The sequence below is a fragment of the Mixophyes fleayi genome, chromosome 2 (assembly GCF_038048845.1).
Source record: "Mixophyes fleayi isolate aMixFle1 chromosome 2, aMixFle1.hap1, whole genome shotgun sequence".
Classification (NCBI taxonomy): Eukaryota; Metazoa; Chordata; class Amphibia; order Anura; family Limnodynastidae; genus Mixophyes; species Mixophyes fleayi.
In genome coordinates this window covers 310714797-310741649 of record NC_134403.1, presented here as the reverse complement: position 1 = coordinate 310741649, position 26853 = coordinate 310714797, and the positions used below count along the sequence as shown (strand labels likewise).

The window sequence follows — 26853 nt, the reverse complement described above, 5'->3', positions numbered from 1 at the left end:
GATGATGAAGGTAACCCTGATGTGAAACGTTGACAGGTAAAGAGGCATCTATTCTATCCAGGGCCTGATTAGCCAACAGGCTGACCAGGCTGCAGCCTGAGGCGCTGGGTCGGGGGGGGGGGGGCGCAGCATTGGTAAAGTAAAAAAAAAGTTCCTTTTTTTTTTTGGGCGTGGCCGATTCAACCCGTCAGCCCCCCCCCTGAAATTCCTACCTTATGGGGTCCACTTCTGTGTATGGAGTCCACCTATGACTCCATACACAGTCAGTGACAGGCTGAGCTCCAATAAGCAGGCGGCAGCTGACAGCTTCTGCTTAGCTGTCAGTGGGCTTAATTGTAAAACTGTTTCCACTTTGAACACTGTGTATAAACATAGAAATATAGGTATGGGCTCGCGTGGGTGGGGAGGGGTCTGGGGGGTGGCAACTGATGTGTTAGCCTGGGGCGGCTGGAACCCTTAATCAGGCCCTGATTCTATCACAATGAAATAAAACAGCCAGCTGTGGAGAATAAGCAGCAGCACAATCTGTGAGATAGGGCAGGTCAGATGCCTTTTCCTCCTTGTCAGCCATCTCTGCATTCTTATTAAAAATAAATAAATAAAAAAAGAACTTTAAACTGCTGTCTAAAGAAAAACAACCAAATTGAAACTAAGAAATAAATGAATTACTAAGCTCAGTGAAACAACACAATAAATGCAAAACTTACCTCTAACTACAAGAAACACAAACAAAAAAACCTTACATTATAACTTTACGGTACCCGCCCTAGTTTTAACCCTTTTCTGCTTTCCTCTCCTGTAGACATTTTAAAATGTCAGAACAGGAAGTAACAGAGGCAAATCAAATAAATGCACATTGAGCCTCGATTCTGTAATTTTTCAAGCAGCTGCAGCAAAGTTTGGTGGATTCACACATCTCCTTAAAGGATGTCTTCACCTAAAATGTAATTTTTAGCTAACATCTCTTGCCCCACAGCTATTGGCTCCGTACACTGGACCTCTGCTTTTCCGAGAACGGTCCTCTACCAGACGCTGCATGGTTCTCATTCCAGGTATTGAGAACTGGAAGAAGATGATGTTCAAGAATACAGCTCCTGGGTTAGAAACCATTTTTGCGAGTGAGTTTTTTCAGACTAAGTAATCTGGTCCCTGGTGTGGAACCACAAACGTAGTAAAAACTGCATTCTGTGGATCATGCATGCCAGTTTTCATGTGTGTATGTTGCAGCTGTATTTTTAATTGCAGCCATGTGAACAGCATACATGTTTAATAATCCCTAAACCTGCAGAATTACAACAGCATTTTATTGGGGTCTGCATCTTGTTTGGAGCTTGAAATAGTTAACTGATAAAACTCTTTTTAAAATGAATCCTCTTAATGACTCAATGATACTAAGTAAATTAAGAATTTGCTTTAATACCCATTTTATTTTCTTCTTTTTTAATGTGTTATTTATTGTGCATGAGCTGTAATACTATGTGTATGTTGAAATATTGAAACAAGTTGTCAGAGGTTTTTTTTTTCTTTCTTTTTTTGTGTGTGTGTTTCTTCGCTTGAATGATTAAAACTCCGTGATTAGGGCATGGTAACCTATTTGCTAGTACTCAGTGGATATTTACTTTATTGGACATCTTTGTTTCTTAAAATAATTTTAAATAGGTTCAAACATCAAGGTCACCCTCCCTTAGGATGTAAGCTCATTTGAGCAGGGCCCTCTTCGCTCCTGCCTGGAGCTTCTGAAGTTTTGGTATTTTTGTTTACTGTTCAGTAATGTTTTACCCTGTATAGTCTACTGTTTGTGCAATGTACGGCGCTGCGGAACTCTTGTGGCGCCTAACAAATAAAGATGATAATAATAATAATCATTAGGACCTATATTTTATTTCACCCAATACTTCCTATGGAAAGAGAGTAGAACATTTGCATTTAACAGACCAATAATTAAATTCCCTTCCCTCCTTTCAGCTCCCTCTAATTTATGCCAGTGTTTGTTGGCTACAAGTGACAAACCCACGGTCACCCAGGGCTGCGTGTGCAGAGTTTGGGCAGCTTGTGTTTCTTTCTCTGGATCCTATTTATTATTGACTGCATTTCCCTCCTTTAATTATCATCCCTTATCGCAACAATAAGGGATGATGTTTGTATGTTCTCCCCGTGTTTGCGTGGGTTTCCTCTGGGTGCTCCAGTTTCCTCCCACACTCCAAAAACATACTGGTAGGTTAATTGGCTGCTAACAATTTGACCCTAGTCTGCGTGTCCTGTGTGTGTTAGGGAATTTAGACTGTAAGCCCCAATGGGACAGGGACTGATGTGAGTGAGTTCTCTGTACAGCGCTGCGGAATCAGTGGCGCTATATAAATGGTAATGATGATGATGATGATATACTGTGGCCATTTCTCATAAAGTCATGCTAGGACGGCACATCCAGTAAGAGACTGTCCCAGCGGTAACTCTGCTTTACTAACAACTTCGGGTTCTCACTGAGTGATAGTGATGACTACCTGTAAAAATGATGTGTAATTTTTTTTTAAAACACTTGTTAATGATTATAGTATTAGGAGTTGGTAATTTCTTTGTTTTTTTTTCTTTTTTCCTTCTGATGGGGCTGTATGTTGCATGTGCGTATCCTGCAGTCTGTTATTTCTGTCTACATACAGCAAGTAACTTCTAGCCAGTGTACACTTATACCCAGATTCAAATGGAAATGTTTCTTGAGATCCCCTTTATATGAATATGGGCGTACGTGCGCACAATTTCTGTGCATTTTGTTTTTAAATGCAAGTTGCATTCACATTGTGTTCGAAGATTAATCTGGCCCGTTATGTTTTATTGTCCAACAAATGGGTGTCCTGCTGCAACCAAAGCACTTGGGGAGGCTAAACTGTCACCTTCCTATATACAAATACCCAATTCAGCAGGGATACCTTATCTAAATCCTGCTCTGCTGAAGCCACACTCTTTCTTTCCAAAATTTTTTCAATTGGAACAAGACCAGGTTTAAATGGGGGAGCTCAATCATCAGGTAGGAGTTCTACCATGGGACAGCAGTGATAAGTGGGTTACGGCTCCAGATGGACTAGTCCAGGATCGTGCCAGTGATTTGTTCTTCAATTATCTGCAGACGTTGATACCTTGTGTACCTGTAAAAAGCAGCAGGACTTCGGACTCCGTCCTTGCCTCTCTGGCAGAGGAGTGAACCGTGCGGGACTGAGCCCAAAGGAAGCTGGTGACACTAGTCCCTTCAGGTGTAGGTTTAGGAGGCTTTTTGTGCTGTGCTTTTTTATATATATATATATATATATATATATATATATATATATATATATATATATATATATATATATATATATATATACACATACACACACATACACATATACACACACACACACACACAGTAAAGTCATACTTACCCAGTTGTTTGCCTACGTAGTTTGAAACTCCATAGAGATGTCGTGTAGCCAGCACATTAAACTGCCTTTGGGCTGACCAGGTAGCACTTTGTGTGTATGTGTGAAAGATCTTAACCTACTCATAATACACACACACACACATACACTGGGCATAATCCAATGATCTCTTTGAAGATTTAATTTCTATTTTAGGATGGAGAATATATATTTATGTATGTATAATATATATATTATATAGCTTTTAACTAGTCCCAAAGCTAGTCAAAATTTTGTTTGTTACTGCAACAGACACATAACATCATCATTTTTGTATTTGATAATAAAACTTTTTAATGTGTTGCTGTGTGGCATCATGTTGTTGAAATGCTGGGCAGCAGATGTACCAGATAATTTTACAATGATGTCTTTACAGTTCTGCTCTTTGGTACTAGACTGTAGTGTGTGTCAAACATTGACTGACCAGCGCAGCCAAAAGTATAATTATTATCATTCCTACACACAGTTCATATAAACAAATTTGTTTAAACTTGAGGGAGCATCCTTTTTTTTTATTCTGTATACTGGTATCCATAGACCATTTTGACATTTGGAGCTTGTGGATCCAAGGATTTTTGTTATCCACCCCATCACTGACCTCCTGCAGACAGGGCCAGATTAAGGGCCACATGGGCTTGGGACTGAAAACTATAAAGGACCTATTGTGAGAGGTGCCATCCCACCAAAGGTGTGGTCAGTGATGTGTGGGCGTGGCCAGCAGTATGGAGGGCATAGCTTGCACTTCCATCCAACCACCTACAAATCTCATACTTGCCAACTCCCCCGGAATATCCGGGAGACTCGAAATTTTGGTCAGACTCCCGGGAGAGCATGCAAGGCTCCTGCATCCCGCCAAAATAACGCGTTTTGTAGTGAATCACGTAATTTTGTCCGCCCCGCCCCCCCCACAACAAACCGTCATTTTCATCACTGGGGCCAAAATGACACGCTTGACCTCGCCCCGTCCTCTAGTCACTCCCCTCTCTCGGACTGCACTGCCTGAAAGTAGGCAAGTATGATAAATCCCTCTCATCTTTCCTTATATAAAGAGTGCACCAGTAACTAGTTCACACAGCATGTATGTAAAGTGAAGAGTGTAAATATGTCCCAGTTGTCTTTCTTGACGGGACAAGCTCCTGGCTGATCAGGATAGTCCACTAAAATCAGAGCTATCCTGATGGAATTGGGACAGTTGAGAGGTAAAGCTATGTTATTTTATTGACCATTGAAGACAAAAATACAATCAATGATTATTTTTATTTCTAAAATGCTTTAACAGAAACATAGATGAAAATGCTTTTCAGGTTTTTAACATTGAACAAAGTACAGGGTGCTGAAAACTTATGAAAAATAAATAAAACTTGAATATATGTATAAATATATATAAATACACTCTCTATTGTATGTATCTATATTGATCCTAATATAGTATTTATACTCACACATTCACTGTTCACTTTATTAGGTATACCTGAACACCTGTTAGTTAATGCAAATATCTAATCGCCCAATCATATGGCAGAAACTCAATCATCATCATCATCACCATTTATTTATATAGTGCCACTGATTCCGCAGCGCTGTACAGAGAACTCACTCACATCAGTCCGTGCCCCATTGGAGCTTAGTCTAAATTTACTAACATACATACATACAGACAGAGCGAGAGAGACTAGGGTCAATTTTGATAGCAGCCAATTAACCTACCAGTATGTTTTTGGAGTGTGGGAGGAAACCGGAGCACCCGGAGGAAACCCATGCAAACACGGGTAGAACATACAAACTCCTCATGGTTAAGGCCATGGTTGGGAATTGAACTCATGCACTGGTGCTGTGAGGCAGAAGTGCTAACCACTAAGCCACTGTGCTGCATAAAAGCATGCAGATATGGTCAAAAATTGCAGTTGATGTTCAGACCAAACATAAGAATGGCCAGCAGGCTGGCTAAGTGGTTTAAAGCCGTTAATTTATATATATATATATATATATATATATATATATATATATATATATATATATATATATATATATATATGTGTGTGTGTGTATATATATATATATATATATATATATATATATATATATATATGTATATATATAATCTTGATGGCTTCTGCCCCTACCTGAATGCCCTTTAACAAGGACCATTTCTGAAGAACTCATAGTCTAGGATCTTAAGATAAGTTAAACAATAAGTAATTTCTAGAGGGGTACCCAGTAAGGTCTAAATTATCAGGAGTGTTAATGGTTTTTTTTTTTGTAGAAATATATAATCATAGCAATAAAGTATCTAGTATAGTAGTCATTAAGGGTCAGGAGACTCTTACCGAATGGCGACCATGGACAAAACCAAGTTGGTGTTAAGTCAGTAGTGTTGGAAGATAATTTTGTAGTCTTTTTGCCATAATTCTGAAAAGTATCTTCACCTCTACATTTAGTATAGTAATAGGGCAGTAGGTGGACATTAACGTTGGCTCTTTGCCTGGATTGGGAATTAAGGTACAGTGTTCTCACCAGAAAAAGTTTGCCAGCTAGGTGAGATTAAGAAGTAGCCGAGTTAGGGCAGTTGTAGTACTTTGCAAAAATAATGAAAAATGTTGGAAGTTATAGCCGTCACCTGCCAGGACTGGTCAGACTGGTGGTCAGTGGTCTAACACTAGGGATGTGCACCGGCCACTTTTGGTGTCTCGTGTTTTGTGTTTTGGATTCGGATTTGCTTGAGGTTTTGGGTTCGGATTTGTTTCGCAAAACACCTGACGAAAGGTTTTGGTTCGGATTTAAGGTTTTGGATTTATTTTGAAAAATAAATCACAGCACAGCACAGCACGCGATATAGCAGGACAGAGGACCACCTAACACAACCTCCATCTACCCTGATCAATGCCCGAGTGAAGATGGCGGCGGCTAGCGGGGAATTTATAGAATACGAGTATTGCGAGATCCGACAGCGGGATTATGACTCATAGCCTCGGTTTCAGTTTTGCAATTGGCGAGAATACCCGGATCTGTCTCGGATCCGGCTCGGATCGGCAACGTTCGGGTGGGCTCGGATTTCAGATATCCGAGCCCGCTCATCTCTATCTAACACACACTACTGGCTGTACTGCTCACATAGTGCCTGTTCTAATAGTAGAAACAGTGGTTTGTTCTATTATAATAGGACTCTGCTGGACTCCAAGAGCTGGGTGGAGCACCTGGGAAATAGGTGCTGGGGACAACACTGTGGTAGTATGTGCTTGGTTAAAGTTAGTGTATTTGGGTCCTATGTATATTAAAGCACAATTCTAATAATATAGGTGTGGTTTAAAATTTTTGCAATTTGAAAAATTTGCCTGAATAGCCATCAGGTCCAAAGAATTTGTGTCATTTCAGTTCTGAGATGGTGTCAGTGATTTCCTGGATAGTGCTATCCCCCATCAAGAAGTTCTATTTGCAGTGAAGTTAGGTTAGATAAAGTACTTGTAGAAAGCCTCAGCGATTTCCTCCGATCTGATTAAAGGGTGGAGGAATCTTGATGTTTAATTGTTATGTGTTTTTTTTTTGTTTGTAAGCTTTTGACATAGCTAGAAGTTTACCAGTTTTGTTTTCCCCATCTGTAATATCTGTTTTGGAGTGGTCCATTTTCAATTGAGCCTGTGCTGGGAGAAAATGCTTGCTTCGCCTGTTTGCAGTTGGTTATGAAAGTCTCATTCTGACATCAGGCATATGTGTTTTATTTGCCTTTTTAGAAGTTTATTTAAAGATTGGTATTTTTGTTAGCTTCCTTTTTTTCTATGTGCCATATAAAATAATATCATATTTTAGTTTCTGCAAAAATTTAAACTCCTGTTATGACTGTGCTCTGATAATTATGTGAGATGTTCTCTGCTGCATCAGTATATCGATCAGAGTATGCCACAATGTACTCCATCTGTGCTTCAAAAAGACAGGGACACTGCTGAAGTCTGCAGACTATCTGGAGTGGAATCTTATGGTTTACAATCTATTGCTTGTTCTGCTGGTACCTTTTCTCTTTCTCATTATGATTAACAGTGCTCTGTATAGTTTTACTCAAATCTAGGTGCTCACAATTCCTCTCCATCTTTCGGTTACTAGATTTTAGAGACCACTGTGTATGGATAATGATGCCTCTTGAACTTTTTTCTTTGTAATGAGTTGGGAGCATGAATGTGTCTGAAGAAGGGGTGCTGAGGAAGGATACCGCACACGAAGCGTGTTTTTTTTCTGCGCTTCCATCAATACACAATACCCCTCATGGGGATGAATCACTAGTTGGTACCTGTGTGCAGAATTTGAATTTTTTTTTTTTAGCATACAAGTATGAATGTACATCCATATTCCTGTTTAATGATTTAAAAAATAATAAAGAGGGAGAATTTAGTGTAATGAACCCATCTATTTTAGTTAGTTAATGGGATTCCTCTTATAAATGCTCATTTGTATATTTCTAGATATTGTTATTATATTAAATTAGGCTTTTGTATTTTTTCTTGTTTTGTTACCTGTTTCACCTATCATTTTGAATGAATCTTTCCCAAGAGACATAGGGGTAAATGTATCATAGTCCGGTTTTTGCATCCCGCGCGAGATCGGCAAGATGACAGCTAAAATTTAAAGCGGCGCTGCCTTGTAAAGGGAAACTTGCCTTTACAAGGCAGCGCCGCTTTAAATTTTAGCTGTCATCTCGCGCGGGATGCAAAAACCGGACTATGATACATTTACCCCATAATGTCTTGAAGGAACAGAAACTAGAAAATATATCCAGTTTGTATAGCATTATTATATAATATTATGCTTTTGGGTTTTCTGTCATTTGGAGCACCATGCCTAAAATATGCTGCCCTCTCATTAATAAGTTGTTTAGCAGTGCTCCTCACAGGGACTATCGGATGATACATTTGTTGATTATTAATACTGGTTTTTGCAATTGTTCTGAATTTCCTTTGTTGACAAACATTGTCAAACAGTTTTCAATGAAAAATACAAATATATGTATATGTGATGTTCAAGCACAACAAATAGACATGTTTGATTAATTTAATGTAACTGTCTTTTCATATATAGGATTTTGCCTCTTACATAATTCTGGATAAGTTCATTAGCACATAATAACTATTGTCTTAAATTTATTCTTATTAACTTTTTACAGTTCACAATATTTCAGTTAAGAATTCACATTCCATATGATTTATGCATTCTTGACAATAAAATCAGTTCACCTTTGTAATTATTACGAAGAGGAATGTAGTCTGTTCAAGTACTTTCACTTTCCTGTAAGATTGCCTGTGATTTTATAGCTTTCTATTGTTATTGATATTTTTTATTGGTAGCCTTTGCAAACTCTTTCTAATAAACAAAATATATGATACATGATGGAATTCTATAAGGTGTATTGTAGGTGATAACTTTCAGTAGACCTGTACAATGAAATCAGGAAGGTTACACAAGTATCTGAATTTTGCTAATTTGTTTTAAATAATTTAAATTAACTATTTGGGATGCGTAGGATTCTGGGTAATTTGGGGCACCATACTAAATCACATAAAAAAAATGGCCTTTGACTTTCTCCACACTCCCCATGGCATTTGCTTCATCAAATTGTTTAGCAACGATGCGTCTGTACCTGGTAATCGTGTATGTCTGTATGACATTCTCACTAATCAGCAGTATTGTTTGTTTGGGGTTTTTTTGGGAACTTTTTAATCTGTGATATTTTTATATACTCGTTTGCTATAGTTTTGTACATAAAAAATGTGTAGTTTTTTTTGCTCTGGGATTCAAAGTTGAGTGTGTAACCTATTTTATGCTCTTCATTCTGTTTCAAGGTATGGACAGTCTTTTTAAGACTGATGAAAGACAAAGGTTGGCAAAAGAAAGACGGGAAGAAAGAGAAAAATGTCTTGGTAAGTTATAAGATCCAGTGGAATTTATTGCATGTATAGTCTAATAATCTTTTTTTTAAAATTTTATTTTATGGAACAAAATATGCCTTTTTGACTGACTGTTGCTTGACATCTGTGTCTATGGGGCAGTTGTCATCTCGCTCCTCCCCCTTCTTCCATATGTTGCAATTGGCTGTCCCTGATAATATCCAGCTTTATCAATCAATCAGAAAACAATATAGAATGGTAGAATAGAATGAACGTGGTGATGAAAACTGCGTCAGTGTCACACACTGGACCCGCTGACTACCGTAGCTTGCGATGGCGGGCGCCATCTTGCCTGTCTGAACTGCACATGTGCAAAACCAGCCCTTTTCAAAACTCCTTCCATTCACCTGATTGATTGCTGTCAGCCCATTCTATTTAAAGCACCTGTTTGCTTACCTGGGAGCCAATCTTCAGGTCTCCTCTCCTGTGAAGACGTGCTCCAGTCTGGCTCCTGTTATCCTGCTGCAGAATATTACCACCTTTACCTGCTTCCAGCTCTCCAGTGTTACAGCATTATCCTGCTGCAGAGTATTACAACCTACACCTGCTCTCAGCTCTCGGGTGTGTCGGCATCACCCTGCTGCAGGATATGTCTACCAGTCTCCATCTCCTGCACATCGGTGCTTCTGTTCTCTATCTACCTGCAGATCATCGCACTTCCTCATGATCCTGACCCTAGGGGCTTCCTCCACAGGACCTCTGTGCCTCATCTACCTGCAGAATATACTCCTCATTATTACTCCTATTAACAACCATCTTACTCCTGTGACTTGGTTCTCATCTCAGTCCTGCTTGTGACCCTCCTTGAGAACCGTGACCTGCGGTTAGGGAGCCGCTAAGTCCAAACTCCCTTGTTTGGGTCCCGGGTGAATACCTTCCTCTCCGTTAGACTGCGTGCCTCTTAGCGGGTGGCATCAACTCAAGCAGACCATACGGGTTGTTCCAGACCCTAGAGCATGACACTGATGAAGCAGGAATTCAGACAAATCTAAAGCTGGCTTTAAAAAAGTCCACTTTAAAGTTTACTTACTGCATGTGGAAGTTTCATAGTTCAAATAAGAGTGGGTAAGAGCAGGATTCTTGTAGGCGTTTTACAGCTTGAGATAAGGTTGTGATTGAGACTTTGCTTAGGGCTTGAGTTTGTTATTAATGGCTCGCAATGCTTAGAATGAAGACTACTAGTTGAAGGTTGAAGATATCACTTTTGTTTTCCGTTTCTAAAGCCACATTCTTGGTTACTTGTTAAATTTTCACTGACCTGCTCCTTCCCTTCAGTGGAGCCTTGGGATCTGCATGATAAAGCTCCTCTGTATCTGTAACACCATGTTCTCAAGTACAGTTTGAGGTGTGATTACACAGACCAATAAGAAGGTGCATGCACTGAGCTTACGGCTTCCATTGGTTCTCACATTCTTTTCACTGGAGATTTTAGAATTAGGGAAAAGCAATGTTTTCCAGTGCTGTACTGCAGAAACAGAGAAGTCCCAGTAAAATCTGTTTGTGTGCAGATACTGGGGCTCCACAAAGGGGAAGGAGCAGGTCAGTGATAATGTAATGAGTAACCAGGAATGCTGCTTTAATTTCAGCATGAACTTAAGGGGCAGGTTGCTTTCTAAGACAACAGGAAGCTGAAATACAAGTTACTTTAAAACCTTGCTTAAAAGACCAGGGTCAATATATGCTTTTTAAGATCAAGATAACGATTATGCATTTTTCTCATTGAAATTCTTTTATTTCACTCGTCTTTTTTATTATTATTATTATTATTTTTATGTCAAATAGTAGGGAAATAGAACATAGAACGTAAAAGATCGGGGTACAACAAGCTAAATACAGAACAAGCAAAGGCAAAATGCAAAATATTTAAATAGCATAAATGCAATAATACCAAATATGAAAGCATAATACGCAGGAACTAATTGCAAGGTACAGAACAAACAAAGCGTAGTATAGAACATGAGAGGCATAGTAAAAAGACGCACAGGTGGGCAAGAAGACATACGGTGAGCGGGCCCTATTCGTGGGAAATTACAATTTGTAATAAGCACAAGAAAATGAGCAAGGGGTGAGTCTTTTTTTTTTAGAAGAAAATTTAAGGGTATTTTCCATCACTATTCAAGCATGCAGTGATTACTCCCATTTTAAAAAAACAGAATTCTGACCCTAACTCTCGTAAATTACCGCCCCAGCTCCCATGTCCCTCTAAGCTTCTCGAGAGAGAACCTCACACACTTTCTTACAGCAAACAACCTATTGGATCCTCTTCAGTCAGGCTTTCGCTCTCAACACTCCACAGAGACTGCGCTGACCAAGGTTGTCTATGATTTGCTCACAGCAAAAAATAATAACCATTACTCTCTTCTAATTCTCCTGGATCTCTCTGCTGCATTTGACACTGTTGACCACTCTCTCCTCATACAAACGCTACAATCCCTAGGTCTTGAAGGCACTGTCCTATCCTGGTTCTCATCCTACCTATCTAATCGCTCTTTCAGTGTTAATTTCTCTGGTCCACCTCTGCTCCGCTTCCTTTATCAGTTGGAGTACCACAAGGCTCAGTCCTAGGTCCTCTGCTATTCTATATCTACATCACTTATCTTGGAAAACTAATAAGCTCCTTTTAGATTTCAGTATCATCTCTATGCGGATGATACACGAATCTATCTATCCTCTCCTGATCTTTCACCATCTGTGTTGTCTCGCGTTACTGACTGTCTTTCTACCATTTCATCTTGGATGTCTTCTCGCAAACTCAAACTCAATCTTTCATAAACTGAATTAATAATATTCCCACCCAAAAACAGAAGCTTCCTGCCTGACATTTCTATTTCTGTTGATAACATGACCATCAATCCCACCCCGCAAGCTCGTTGCCTAGGTGTAATCCTTGATTCACAACTGTCGTTTATTCCCCACATCAACTTCATGTCTAAATCATGTTACATACACCTAAAGAACATTTCCAGAATACGCACATATCTGACACAAGACACCGCAAAAGCATTAATTCATGCACTCATCATCTCCCGCATCGACTATTGCAATTCCCTCCTTACTGGTCTTCCCAAAGTCAGACTTGAACCCCTACAATCTATTTTGCACGCAGCGGCTAGATTGATTTTCCTTGCAAACCGTTATTCCTCTGCTGAGCCACTCTGTCAGTCTCTACATTGGCTGCCTGTATTTCAACTAATCCAATATAAAATTCTTCTACTAACATATAAGGCCATCAACAAAATTGCACCGACATACATTTCCTCACTTGTCTCAAACTATCTCCCAACTCGGCACCTCGTTCTGCACAAGATCTACGTCTCTCTTCCACTCTGATCACATCCTCCCATTCTCGGTTACAGGTTATTTTTTCCGGGCTGCACCCACTTTGTGGAATTCCCTCCCACGCACAGTAAGACTTCCCTCTAGTCTTCAAACCTTCAAGCGTTCACTGAAAACCCACCTCTTCAGACAAGGTTATGATATTCCTCAACCACCATCTTAATTTCCCTAGATTAACCTATTACCATCCTCTACACTGCTAACGCAAGACAACAACCCTCTGACCAACATTGCTACACACACAGCCCACTCAGTACTTTTACCTTTACATTCTAGCTGGTCCATTGTGCAATATGATGTAGCAAATGCCCTTGTGTTTCTAACTCCCATTGTCCTATAGATTGTAAGCTTGTGAGCAGGGTTCTCTTACCTCTCTGTCTGTATGTATTACCCAGTATTGTCTTATTAATGTTTGTTCCCAATTGTAAAGCGCTACGGAATTTGCTGGCGCTATATAAATAAATGTTGATGATAATGAAGGGTCCCCAGCCACTTATAAGAATGCATGCATGTGAAACTCAAAATGAATTCTGGTGGTAACCCTTGTAGAATTAGTTTATGTTGATGTCTGATTTTACTTAATTTTTTTTTATTTGTAGCTGCCAGAGATCAACAGATTCTAGAAAAGGAAAGAAGAGCCAGGTTACAGTATGAGAAACAAATGGAAGAACGATGGAAAAAGCTGGAGGAGCAGCGTCTGAGGGAGGAGCACAAAAGAGCGGCAGTAGAGGAAAAGAGGAAGCTTAAAATCAGAGAGGAAGAAGTAAGAGACATTATACTGTTTTGGGGATACCTAGTCATAGTGAATTAGGGGGTCGTTTGGTACAGGTCTTCTATGGTATTTTTTAAAAATTATATTATATGTATATGAAGCTCTGATAAGAGCCTTGTGCTGACTTTATTTGTACTACGACTCATATAAATAAATAGTAAATGACAAATGTTTGACAGTATGTCTAAATTAAGTAAATATATATACTAAAATATTTATTTTATTTGTCAGAAACTACTTCAGTGTATTAAAAGGAATAGTAAAACACAGCTGTTGTCAGCGCTTATCCATAACACTGCATACCCGTGTGTATCTAGCAAAATGAAAACCTGAGGTATTGGTTCATTATCAAAACATTTAAGCCTGCATCCCAACATCAAGGGGGCCTCATTCTATGCAGGTCCTACACTGACCTATATACTTTAAACACCATTAAAATGCAGTTCAAATCCGATGCACTCACCTCCCAGGTATAGGGGTTTACATCTAGCAAGGGCTGGCTTGTGAGCCACACCCAAATGTGCCTAAAATAGGCTTGATGGACAGATGCTAAATTACGTAGGGTGCTACTCCTTGAGATATAAGAAAGTAAGTAGTCTACTTAGTGTATAAATGGGCCTGAGGCTTGGGCTTTTATTTGGACACAATAACATGTAATATACCTATTTCACAAGGGCCATAATTGATTGAAACAAATGCCTACCTTTTGTATGTATGTTTGATTTGTTATGATGCCTCTCTACTGTCCAACATTGTATTTCTTTGCTGTTGAAATATGGGTGAATGGACACACATTTATGCTGACTATCTGCATTGAATTGGTTACATAATGATCAGTTTTGTCATATGCTCTAGTTAGTTTATATAAACCATCACTGTGCCCACAACAGTTTATTTAAGAGGTAATTGCATGTGATTAGACTGCAAATGTCCACAGCATACCCGCCTTCTCTCCCAGAATGTCCTGTGGATTCACGACTTTCGGGGAGTCCTCCCATCCTCTCAACAGAGTAGGACACACTCAGATACTGAGCAGCTTTTCCTTTCCTTTCCATTCTCCTTATCCTTTCAAAAGGTTGATGTACCATGGGGAACCCTCTCTAATCACCCCTGCTACCTACATACATAGGCATGTGTAGGATATTCAATTAATCCCAGGGAAATCTAGAGAGAGATGCTCCGCGGCGGGGAGGAAGTGTGTCTAGTACCAACCAAGTGGCGTGTCTAGCACTATTTTCACGAAGTCACCCCCTCCCACATCATCGTGTCCCACCGTTCTCCCCCCATATTATGTCAAACCCAATCTCCCCCCTTATCATATGCCCCTGATCAATTCCCCCCAACTCTCACCTTTCCCCTCAGTTCATTGTATGCCACACAGTACTGCCCCCCAGTTCTTATTTTGCCACACAGTACTGCCCCCCAGTTCTTATTCTGACACACAGTACTGCCCCCCAGTTCTTATTCTGACACACAGTACTGCCCCCCAGTTCTTATTCTGACACACAGTACTGCCCCCCAGTTCTTATTCTGACACACAGTACTGCCCCCCAGGTCTTATTTTGCCACACTGTACTGCCCCCCCAGTTCTTATTCTGCCACACAGTACTACCCCCCCAGTTCTTATTCTGCCACACAGTACTGCCCCCCCAGTTCTTATTCTGCCACACAGTACTGGCCCCCCCAGTTCTTATTTTGCCACACAGTACTGCCCCCCAGTTCTTATTCATAAAAGCCATCCCTCAGCTCATATTATGATAAACAGAAGTCCCCTCCCCCCTCAGTTTATATTGTGCCACACAGAAGCACCCCCTCCCTTCCCCTAGTTCATATTTCCCTAACTGAAACTCGCGTCTGGAGTCTGCACACTGAGTCCACATCTCAGTTTCACAAAGGAACATAGAAGGAGCTGCTGTGGCTGGGCATGCGCAACAACTCTGTTTCGGCCATCTTGGGGGTACTGTGTCCATTCCAATAAAGAGAGAAGCAGCCGCCTTAATGGACCACCTGTGCCCCCAGTTTAATACGGCTGTGCATCAGGGTGTATCTGGGCACGAATGGCACACGCCTATACCTACATACCTGCAGTTCTTCCAAGACCCTAGACCATCTGTTTCCTCACTGAACTAATAGAACTGACTGCATTCAAGGATAACCATGTAGTAGTGAAGTAATGCAGCGGGCTCTGAGAGAAAAGGTCTGCAATCTTGCAATGTCATATTGGGCCCCCTTTCCAAATTCAGTGGCTTCTACATTGTAGTGCAAGTAGATTTCACTTTTTAGTGGTGCTGTAATTTCTGCGACATGCCGGCATGCAGGACATTCAGATATCTGCAATGAAATTCTCTCTCCTATGTTCTGAGCAAATTAATAGCATTGACCTTTCATAAATAGGCCTCCTTCTCCCAATCAGGCATAATAATAACTTAATAGCATTCACATTTAAAAATAGGCCTACTCTCTAAAACCTAGACCCTCAATATGTTTCAATCTCACAACCCAGCTCCAGATTCCATTAATAGCCCCCCAAACAATCCTAGGATTAAATGAATGAACCCACCTTAAATATGCCTCCACCATCATCCCTCCATTAAATGAATAACCCCTACTATCACCAACCAATAGATGAATATCCCCAACCACCATTAAATGCATGCCACCCACCTTATATCATCATTAGTAGAACAGCCTGTGCCCCTCATCCACATTACATTAACATCCCCTAAGGCACCTCCCACCAAGGCCCCAATATCAGGTGCTGGCCCGCAGAAGGCCAGAGACAGCACCACTCTAGAAATAGGATCCTCCAGCAGCCGCCTAAAGCCACTGGAGCTGCCGGCCTCAAAGGAGATCTCCCGGTGACACAGTGAACCAGTTAATTTTCAAAGGTACAATGCACCACTGCGCCTATCCTTGCTGCCCCCTCTCACTTTGTTATGCTTATCCAGTTGTGTTTCTTTTGTAAAGCAAATACTTTTGCTGTCAATATTAATAATGTGATGTATTTAATTTATTATATGAAAGCTTAATTTATTATACAGTGTAGTATAGAGCGTTGTTAGTGATCAATTCTTGTCATACACATCTCACTATTGTTCAGTAGCATCCACTGAAGTGGGGGGTGTATATGGTGGTTTGCCATACCGCCACTTCCCCTCCTGCCTTCATTGTTAAACTAGATCATTCACTTACATTACCATTACATTTGTCATACCGCCACATCTAAATGTTGACTTCGACCGTTGTAATATCTCCAGTTCCACAGCAACATATCACATATGATATATGCTGTATTCTCACTACATGCCACATGAGGATGCAAGAGCTAAGTATATGTAGTAGTGTCACACATACCACAGTCCTGTAGCCTGAGAGGACAGCAGAGTAATACAGTTGAGTGCAGAGGCATGAATCAAATTTCACTAACTTAAAACTATGGCAAATCTGTGAATTGAGCAACTATTCCAGTTATTTGCAGCTAATGGCAAATTATTTCCACAGGGTTTTAGTATTCAAATTTTTAGCACCAAATATTCACAGTTTTAAGAATATTTTCATTAGAGGAACAAATGCCATTTTTATGGGGGACGAATGCAGCATTCAAATATGCTAAACCTTTTATTTTAATTACATTGAGTTATTGATTTGTGGACAATAGTATATAGTAAAAATTAAAATTAATTCTATTCTTTTGCACTTCTTGTATTTTAAGGTACATAGATGAATATAGTTTCACTTACCCCCTATTGTTGGTTTTTAAGCATACAAAGGAATACATAAAAAGAAGATAAATATACACTTCTGAAAACCAGTCTTTCATCAATTTTGAACAAAAATCTCCGGGGATGTAACCCTGTCTGCGGTAAAGTCATTAATTCCAAATACATCTTCTTTGCTAATAACAAGTAATAGGTTATCTCTGATTAAATGTTTGTGTATGTCACATAGACATTGTAACCCAGGAAATTGAAGATTGATTTCCTGAAAGGGTGAATCCTTTAAATTTGTTTAAAATGCAAAGATGACCTAAATCTGTGCTATTCTAATAAGGGCTGGGGGTAATGTATAGTGATGTATACCTTTTATTGACATAATCCCATGGCTGCAAATACAGATTTTATTACTCAGAGCTGATTGTTATCCATGGTCGCATTCGTTTTCTTTTTAGCGATCTTTAACGTTTTCCAGATTATTTGTGGTAAGTAGGTAAATAATTTTCCTAATTATGTCTGATAAATTCTTGGTATGCACATTACTATTAATAATAGTATACTCCTGGGTAAGTATAGTAAGGTACCTGTTTAAGAAATACAATGGGTTGACTATAATGATCATATATAAAATCATGCTTCTAGTACTGGGTTATGATGATTACATGCAGGGCTCACTGATACTCTTCTTCCAATTCCAATATAGCCACCTCTATTAATACAGACTAGTGACTTGGATTGATGGGGATTGTCAGGACCCTGTAGTCGCCACCTCTGCCCAGTATAGGGTGTAAAAATTTGCCCCTGGAGGTTTTAGTCCCTGGACATGTCCTTATTTTTATTGATCAATTGTACAAAAACATTCCTCTTTTTCTTCACGTTAGATTAAATTTTTACCATTAAAAAATACCTTATTATCAAATGTAACATACATGATGGGAATTGTAGTGCGGCAAAGTTCAGCAAGACCAACATTGTGCATGACATGCTTAGATGAAAAATAAAGTGATGATTTTAAAATGTTAACTCCACAGTTGCTCTTGTAGTCGGTCAATTCTACTTCCCTCCTCTTCCTATCTATTCTATATTGGCAAATCTGCCCACCAATGCAGTGGAGGATCTAGGGAATGGGTGCAGATCCAGGTACAAAAATATATTAACACCCCCCTCCATTGCTCTCCGTTACCCCATCACAAAAAATACATGAATGGGAAAGCGAATAAAGTCAGTTTATTGGCAGTATATCAACATATTGTTTCTTTCTTAAACATTTGCAAAAATGTCCCTTAGGTTGATGTACTGTAAGTAGACCCTCATAGAGCTTCCCTTTTCTGCTAATTATCAATAGTAAATAATATAATAATCAGGACGCTTTCCCTATCTAGAGCCCCAAGATGTGGGTGAGCGAATACATTGGGGGGAAAGGGGGGAGGGTTTGTCACCATAGCATGACCTATACCAGGGCAGGGGTAAATGGGAAGGGAGCAGAGAAGCAAAGGAGAAAATCAGATCCCGGAACAAATCTAATACACCTCATATTTATGTTACTGCAGGACCCACTCCGGCCATGTTGGTGTAATATCAGGCAGACTTTGAATACAATGTCTGAGTTACATAGTGCTGTCTTATGTTACTTAGAGACAGCTTTCTATGCCTGTGTAACCTCACTAATAGCTTTATTAATTCTACCCATCTGAGCCCTGCCCCATCTCATTGTTTCCGGCCCACTCTATTGTCCACTGCCCACATTGCTCTACCTTTCAAACACCATTAATCACAGCCTGGCCACTAAACAATAATAGGCAGCCATGCCCCTGACTGATAAGGGGCCCTGTGTTCTACCCTGGCAGTAGTTCCACCACTTATCCAGACATTATTGATTATGTACCAATGCACTATTGGTTAGTCCGTAGCCATTTCTTTATATATAGATATGTGACATACAAAGCACAAGCTAAACCTTATGTAAGTGCTTAGGTTACTTAGTGAATTATCTGTTGCTCTCTAGCATAGCAGAAGAATGCAGCCTTGGGGGGGAAATACTGAATGTTCGGTTCATTTAATCTGCATGTCTGCAGCGGATGTGCTCTGTTACCTAGAAAACACTGCTTCAAGTCTCGATCTAGAAAATAAGTTCCTCTATTATTTAGCATGTGCTTATTTCTGCTGTATTTGATAAAGCCTATAAATGTTTGATATCTGAAGTTGAGCCACCTGGATTATTTGGTTTGTAATAGTTGTAAATCCCTATTTTTCATTGCACATAAAACATTCTATGCTCTTTTCTGGTCCTCCAGAATAACCTTCCCATGACTCCCTTCACGTAGACTGCCCCGCTGCATCTGAGTGGCCGGTTACGTTAATGGTACTCTTACAGTTCTGTCTATCCTATATGCAATAGATGTACATAATGTTGTTTACTTCTCATCAGTATGCTGATGACTTTTTAGGAATTGTCTGCTAAAAGCCTCATTCCTCTCCCAGAGGTCTAGCAGTTTCCTTTATAATGGCAGCATTATGCTCCCCTGAGAAATGCCATGTTCTTACAGCCAACCTTAATAAAAGCATTGACGGTATGTGCGGCTGTCATGGTAACGCCGGGCTGCTTTGGTCTTTATGGATGCATCCATTCTAACCTTTCTCTGTCCCTTTGTCACCTACTCACAGAATGCAAATTAAATGAGAGAATGCAAACTAAAATACTGCAGTATAAGGTATAGTTCCTCATTAAACATAAAAATAACTGGTCTGTATGTAATATATGTGATTGTATAGTGTAAGAAGTATCTAGTAGTCATAGAGTTGTGATAGGACTTTTTAGTTTGATGGGGATACTCAGTGTTTGGGGACTGAGGTCATATACACTGAATATAATAAGTCTACACACCCTTATTGCAGGTGTTTGTGATGTCAAGCCTGCAATCTAGATAAATCACGTCAGACCTTTTTCCACCTTTAATGTGACCCTGGCAACCACCAAAATTCAAGTAAAAAACAAATATTTTTCAGGAAAAAGAACTGAAAATAAAAAGCCTACAATACCCTGGTTGCGTAAGTGTGCACACCCCAAAACTAGCAACTACCATCCAAGTCTGCACACTGGGCTTTGCTATTCTATCAAAGTCATTTAACGCCCCCCCCCCCCCCCCAAGCTCTTTTTTGTTTTGTTGTTAGAATAGTTTGTTATAGCTTGTAACACTTGATTTAAATGCCTGTTGATCAAATACAATTGATTACAGATAGATGTCGCTTTCTTTGCTTAAATGTATTGTTTTAACGTATTACTGAGGTTAAGTTCAGGGTAATGTGCGGTCCTTTATAAGGTTAGAGGGACGTGAGTTTATCAGGTTGCCCATTACTGTACTAACAGATGTAAACTATGGTGAACAGAACTTGCATGGAAATTTTCTGGTACAGGGTCCAGAGCAGTAAAAAATCCCACTATAAAGTCATAACACAACTGCTACAAGGCATACATGAAGAAATCAGAGGTACTGGTTTTAAGCCACATTCATATTAATTGTAATGCCAGATTTAAAGGAGAGGGGACTACAACCTGTGATAGTTGTACTGCTCTGGCGGGTCAGAGCCACTTGTATGTCTAGTGATAAATGCCAGAAAGTATTCATTATCTGTCTGCTTGTCCAAAATATAAAGTAGGCAGTGATCAGGCCCTGTCCACCTTCACCATACATAGTGCACCATCCATCTAACCATCTTGTTTTATTTCTGTTCATATTTTTGTATGTAGATCAATGGTTCAGGAGTGTTTATGGGGTAATGCAATTGTAAGGATATCACAAGTCACCAAGGGGTTCTCTGACTAGCACAGACCCTACTCTGAGTGCTTTTTACACAGCTCATGGAAATCTGATGTGATTTTGAATATCCATTTACATTATAGGGAGCATTATTTCTTTTAATATACAAGTTTCCCCAAAGGATTTTTATTTATCACCGTTTATATATGTAATAATATCACTTGTGTATTCTCTGCGCTAGTTTCACTCACTGCAGTAATGTATCTTGCAGCTGATAGGTTAAGATTCCTTTCTGCCTGTAAGGTCACAAAACCGCCATATCCACCTTCATGCCAGGTTTATTTCTTTGCGAGTAAAATACATGGTGAAAGTGAGGTTGATGTATTAATTTCAGGCAAGTGTGCCCTGTGTTTGTTCTTTGTAATGTGAAGTTATTCTGGAATCTGATCATTTTATCTTGTACCATATTTTAATATACAAAAGTATAAAGTATAGTGCCCCTTATACTGTAATATCCCTGTGCTGTCTGATGTGTCTGAACAGCCCTGTGCAGGAACACGCTCTCTGTGGCTGGAAGGAGTTAATGCTGTCAAAGCAGTCTTCATGTGAAAGGAGAGATCATTGGCTGCTACACCACAGGGACCAGATGCTAAAGCCAGTGATGCAACTTGTGTTATTTACTTACTACAACCCCTCTAGTGACAGCCAGTGACGAGCCTGTAGCCACCTCCTTCTGTTGAATATGATCATCTTTTTGTGATCCTAAGAGTCTACCTTCTATCCGCAGCACTTGTTACCCTCCAGCCATTCTGACCAGCTCTGCATCTAAATTGCAGCTCCCACAGTAACTTTTTGTTCATTTGTCTACGTATCTGGCTAGGAGCGTTTAGAGGCTATGATGCGGCGTGCCCAAGAAAGAAGCCAGCAGCTGGAACAGAAGCAGAAAAGATGGTCCTGGGGTGGGGCCTTGGTATCCGGCTCCGGGAGAGATGGTGAGTGCTTCTAGCCTGCATTGCAGGTCTTCTCTAACACTTCCTCACAGCAGAGAATAAAAACATGTTGTATTGGTGATGATACCTATGATCTCTTAGAAACCATGTCTGGCTTATTAATAAGGCTAAATTAACCAGCGGTGCCTTGTCTATCTGACTTGTAAGGTAGAATCTCCTTTTGCAGAAGATAGACACATGCTTCACTTACTCTTTTGTATAGAGCAGTTCCCTAATTTCTGTTGTATGTCCGTGCCTATGTATAGAGCAGTGCTATGAATGAAATCCCTTACAGGCAGAGTCACTGGCTTCTCATCATGCAGCACAGTAGAGCCTCTGGCAACCAATGGGTTAAAAGTTCTATGACACTGCAAAATGAGAAGGAGGTGAGGTAATGCAGTCTTTGTAATGACTCATCTGCCACTACAGGTCTAGGGTTTTGATTTATATCCTTCATTGTTTGCAGAGAATAAGCAAGATATCCCTACTGAGCAGTAATGTAAGCCCTCCTTGTTCTTTCTGTGATTAACATTTGCTGCTGTTTATTTGCAGACTGCCTCTACAAACTGTATCTAATTTATAACCTTTATTTTCTGTTTTGCTGTATTCTGCATTTTTTTTAAACCCAGAACCTTGTATTTTATGCGCTTCTTGTTTTACTCTGGTTTTGTGCTGTGCAGGTGAATCAGAAATCTCCCCACCCCCTGTGCTAGGTTTAACTACCAACACCCTTGATTCAGAGCCCGTGACCTCTGCTGCAGCTGAGGAGTCCTCCAATGGTATTTTATAAGAACCACAGTACCACTGTGTCTTTAAGTGTTTAGTCACATTAACTCCATCACCAACCCAGCTGTCTATCCTGAACAGTCTCTCCTTCACAAGTGTACTGTCACATTGTACAAGAGTTTGTGTTCTCACATGGATCCAGAACATATTGCATGACGCTCATCACAGCACCATTCTGTCCTGTGCTACATTCCATATCGTGCTTGCCACCACTAATATGTGCTTGATTGTTATGCTGCTTAATATTTGTATGATTATATGATAAATTAGTGTGTACATTTTTTATGGATTTTGATTCATTTTGTCTTTATAAGTTATTATAACCTCCAATGTAGTATGTACCAAAACTTCATACCAAATATTGTGCTTTCTAAAAAAGCACAATAGAACTTTTAGGTCTGTATTAAACAAGAAAACAATTTAGCTAGTTTAAAAATATTATTACTATGTATGTTTTTAAAAACATTGTTCAATTGTTGTTGACAAAGCATAATGAAAGCTTTTCAGACCTAGGCCCAAAGCCTATTGGATCAAGCATACAATTTTGTTGGATTTTCTGGGAGACTTTTAAAAAGAAGTATATAATATAATATTTAGGATGTCTTTTGTATAAATAAAATGTGTTTGTTTTTTTGTTTTTTTCTAAATATAATATTTTGTCCTAAGCAAGCCAATCATTTTTCTTTTTTTAATATAATCATGGTTATCAGAGAATAACAATGAAACTAGTTACAGTGTTGAATGTCACCTAATGTCATACTTTATTTTTTCATTTATCCTGTGATTAAGCAAAGAAGGGGTTTGGTCTGTTAAACACCAGTTAACGCAGACCATGTATAATAATAGTTTTGGCCCTCGCTTTATTTAGTTGTAGACTGGACACCATCACGGATTACTCTGACACAAGAAATTCATTTTATGTAAATTCAGAGTGGCAGTGTATGTGGTGATTTATCAGTGCGTTAGATGGACATAGATCTCAGTCTTAGCAGCTTGGATACATTCATTATCTGTAGCAGGATTTCCTGCCTAGTCATAATCCTCCCCTCCCCCATTACATTATCTGGAAAATAATGCAGCAAACCCTCCAGATTGTCATTGTCTCCAAATCCAGTATACTGTAGTATCCAGAGGTGCTCTCATACTGGCTGGACTTTCATATAAAACCAACCTCTGTCCTGAATGTTGTAAGGTTTTCTGCAATTAATCTGTACTATAGAATTATCCTTTAGTGCTTGGCTTGCAATGCTTACATCTGTCCTTTTCCAAGACTTGACTTTTACTGTTGTTGGATTTATGTTATGACAGTGGTATACTTTATTTTTGTTTTTTATAGCATTGACATAACTTTATAGGTTTATCAATACATCATACCGTATTATAGAAATGTCACAGAGAAAACTGGTACTAAACTTTTTTTTTTTTTTTTCTAACATGGGACAGTTGTTTAAGGACCCTAAAAGAGGGTCATCTGTCCATCAGGTGACCCTAGAAACAGATTCCCAGAGCACCACTTGAGGTCCAAACCCACAGTGTTTTTCAGCAATTTGTTACTAACATCAGTGAGAAACCTGAACGCTAGCGGAGGGAGACACTGTGGGTGTAGATGTGAACTCCTTTTTAAATGTAGCATTGATGAACTGATCACTGAGAGGCATATAAGAAGTATACTAGTGACAGCCGCTCACGTAATGGATATTCTCTAATTACTCTTGGGACAGTGCGGGTGCTTTGGAGATCCATATCACTGCAGATCTAATGTCACGTCTCTGCATTTGAACTAGACCGGTTTTCTTTGAAGAGCTTCGCAGGACTTTGCCAAGTGTCACGCCACCGACATGTACTGTAATCCATTTAAACTGCACATCAATGAGAAACACTTCACATATTTTTTTAAAATTTTATTTATTTTTTCAATCTCATCCGCCACTGATAAGATGATTTGCAAATGATTAGCGTCGCTACTGCTTTCAATTGGAACAAAGGCATACATTAATCTTTTTTGTGACATAGCATATCTACATGTGAGCGGGAGATTTCAGTTTACATGTCTCAGTTGAGTTAACAGTGATAGTAGCCTGGACTCTGATCACTATTCCCCTCCCCTCCTGATGAAACTAAGTGGCATAACTACCATCAGTTTGTACTTTGTTATAACAATGTTACTGCACTCTGCAAGGAAATTAACTCTTAGTGCTGCACAGAAGCTGTTTATGTTGTATTTTAACCATTAGGCAACAACGTTTGCAAACAATTTAATAAGAATAATCACATCACCCAATAAATACAATGGAGTGAATATTATTTAAATGAAAGGATTACACCAAGCACAGTAATGTTTTAGTGCACTGTACTCGATAAATCATTGAAATGAGCCAGATTGGTTAGAATTTGGGTTTGATTGTGGTAGGGGAAGACATCTTTTGGTCCCCCCTGTTAGAGACAGCACTCACCAGAGCCTGCATGAGGTGTGTGTGACAAAGGGTTAATCATAGCAAACCCGTCTGGTCTGTCTAGCGCAGGGGTGGGCAAACCAGTCCTCAAGGGCCATAAACAGTTCATGTTTTAAGGATTTCTGTCTGTAGAAACAGCTGGGATAATTACTGACCCAGCCAAATAGATTAACTCAGCTGTGCATGATTAAAGAAATCCTAAAAACATGAACTGTTTATGGCCCTTGAGGACTGGTTTGCCCACCCCTGGTCTAGCAAATTCCCTTTTTATAACACACTTACTATTCCAAAATATTGCCACCCCCAGGTAAGAGCTCATCTCTTACAGGAAGTTTTGGTTACTTCCTGCTCTATCTCAAACAACAGTCAAATTGTAAAATCAATCATTAACCAAATTATAGCCTGTATTTCAGTTGTTTAGTTGGTTCAGTAGCTTAATTAGCACATTTATTAAGAACATAGAGACAGAATGTTGTTAAATGGAATTTAATATTGCAAAATAGCCTCAAAGCTTAAGATTTTCAAAAAGAGGTTTTTTCTTAAGCAAACACATTTCTTAATTAAAGAATAATGCAGAAATAGGAAAACTTGCATAATTCCTTGATTTCTGTGCTAGGGAAAGTTGGACAGAATACTAACCAGGTTTTTCCCACCTTAACTCCCTCCCTTTTTTTCTGGCCAGGTATAACTTTCTGCTTGACGTATTGGGTGTAGTTCATTCTCCTGTGTAGCGATATGCACAGGGACTTGTGAAATTACAGATCTGACCATGTGGTGTGAATTCAGTATGAATGGTCATTTCTAAAGCTGGGTACACACTACAGAAATTTCCACCAACTTTTTATGCCGAGCGATTTTACATGCGATCGATGGTCCGATCGCTTGGTCCATGGACTGCATACACACTAGCCTTGTTTAGGACAATAAAGGGAAGAGCGGACGTCCCTTTAGCGACTTTTTACAGCCATGTTATCGTGAGCAATGACTGTAATTTCGTACTCACTATTGTGGATCGGTCGGAAGTTTATACACACTACACAGCGGAAACGAGATTGGAACGAAAATATTAAACGGTACGGCCAACCAAATGACACATTTGGGCAGACTTTCAACCATCGTGTCAGTACACACACTGACCCGACTTTTGAACGAGCCGTCGTATGTCGGCTAATTGAGCCGATTATTGGACGAAAACTGTGTAGTGTGTACCCAGCTTAACTCGCATGTGATCTGATAACTGTGCTAAAGAGACACTTAGTCCTCTAGCTATAGCATCCTGCTATGACACAGAACATCATGAACAGTAGGGGTGCCTGGCTATGGCAAATGGTCAGTTGATAGGTCAGCAAAGCTAAATTATCTCCATTGTTACCTGTCCACATTGAGTTCAGAAATTACACAACATGCATATGTTAAACATTTAAACCGCTGATTGTCACACCTATGACGGCCCCCTTTCCCCCACTCCAAGCACCCATGCTTATTTGAATATAGACTCATAACTTACAATTGCTTTGGAACTTTATCTTCCCACTTTCTCAGCATGAATACCTCGGTGATTTTCAGAAGAGTCATGCAGGGTTGGCAATCTGCCAACTAAAAAATAAATATCCCATATTCCTAAATATGGTTTCAAATCATTATTTTTAAAGAGCTACATTTTATCC

At 39.5% G+C, this 26853-nt stretch overlaps 1 protein-coding gene across 8 annotated transcripts in view; it reads left to right on the top strand.

Moving 5' to 3' along the window:
- The window catches only part of MAP7D2 (MAP7 domain containing 2), a 104810-nt gene that overhangs the window by 52675 nt on the left and 25282 nt on the right, over window positions 1-26853 (top strand). For 5 of the 8 annotated variants that reach the window (XM_075196544.1, XM_075196548.1, XM_075196547.1 and 2 more), the window contains exons 2-5: window positions 9275-9352; window positions 13315-13478; window positions 21839-21950; window positions 22628-22726. In XM_075196544.1, the coding sequence (XP_075052645.1) occupies window positions 9275-9352; window positions 13315-13478; window positions 21839-21950; window positions 22628-22726 (453 nt within the window). The remainder of the gene's footprint in view (window positions 1-9274; window positions 9353-13314; window positions 13479-21838; window positions 21951-22627; window positions 22727-26853) is intronic. The other 3 variants (XM_075196546.1, XM_075196551.1, XM_075196549.1) reach the window with 1 other exon arrangement.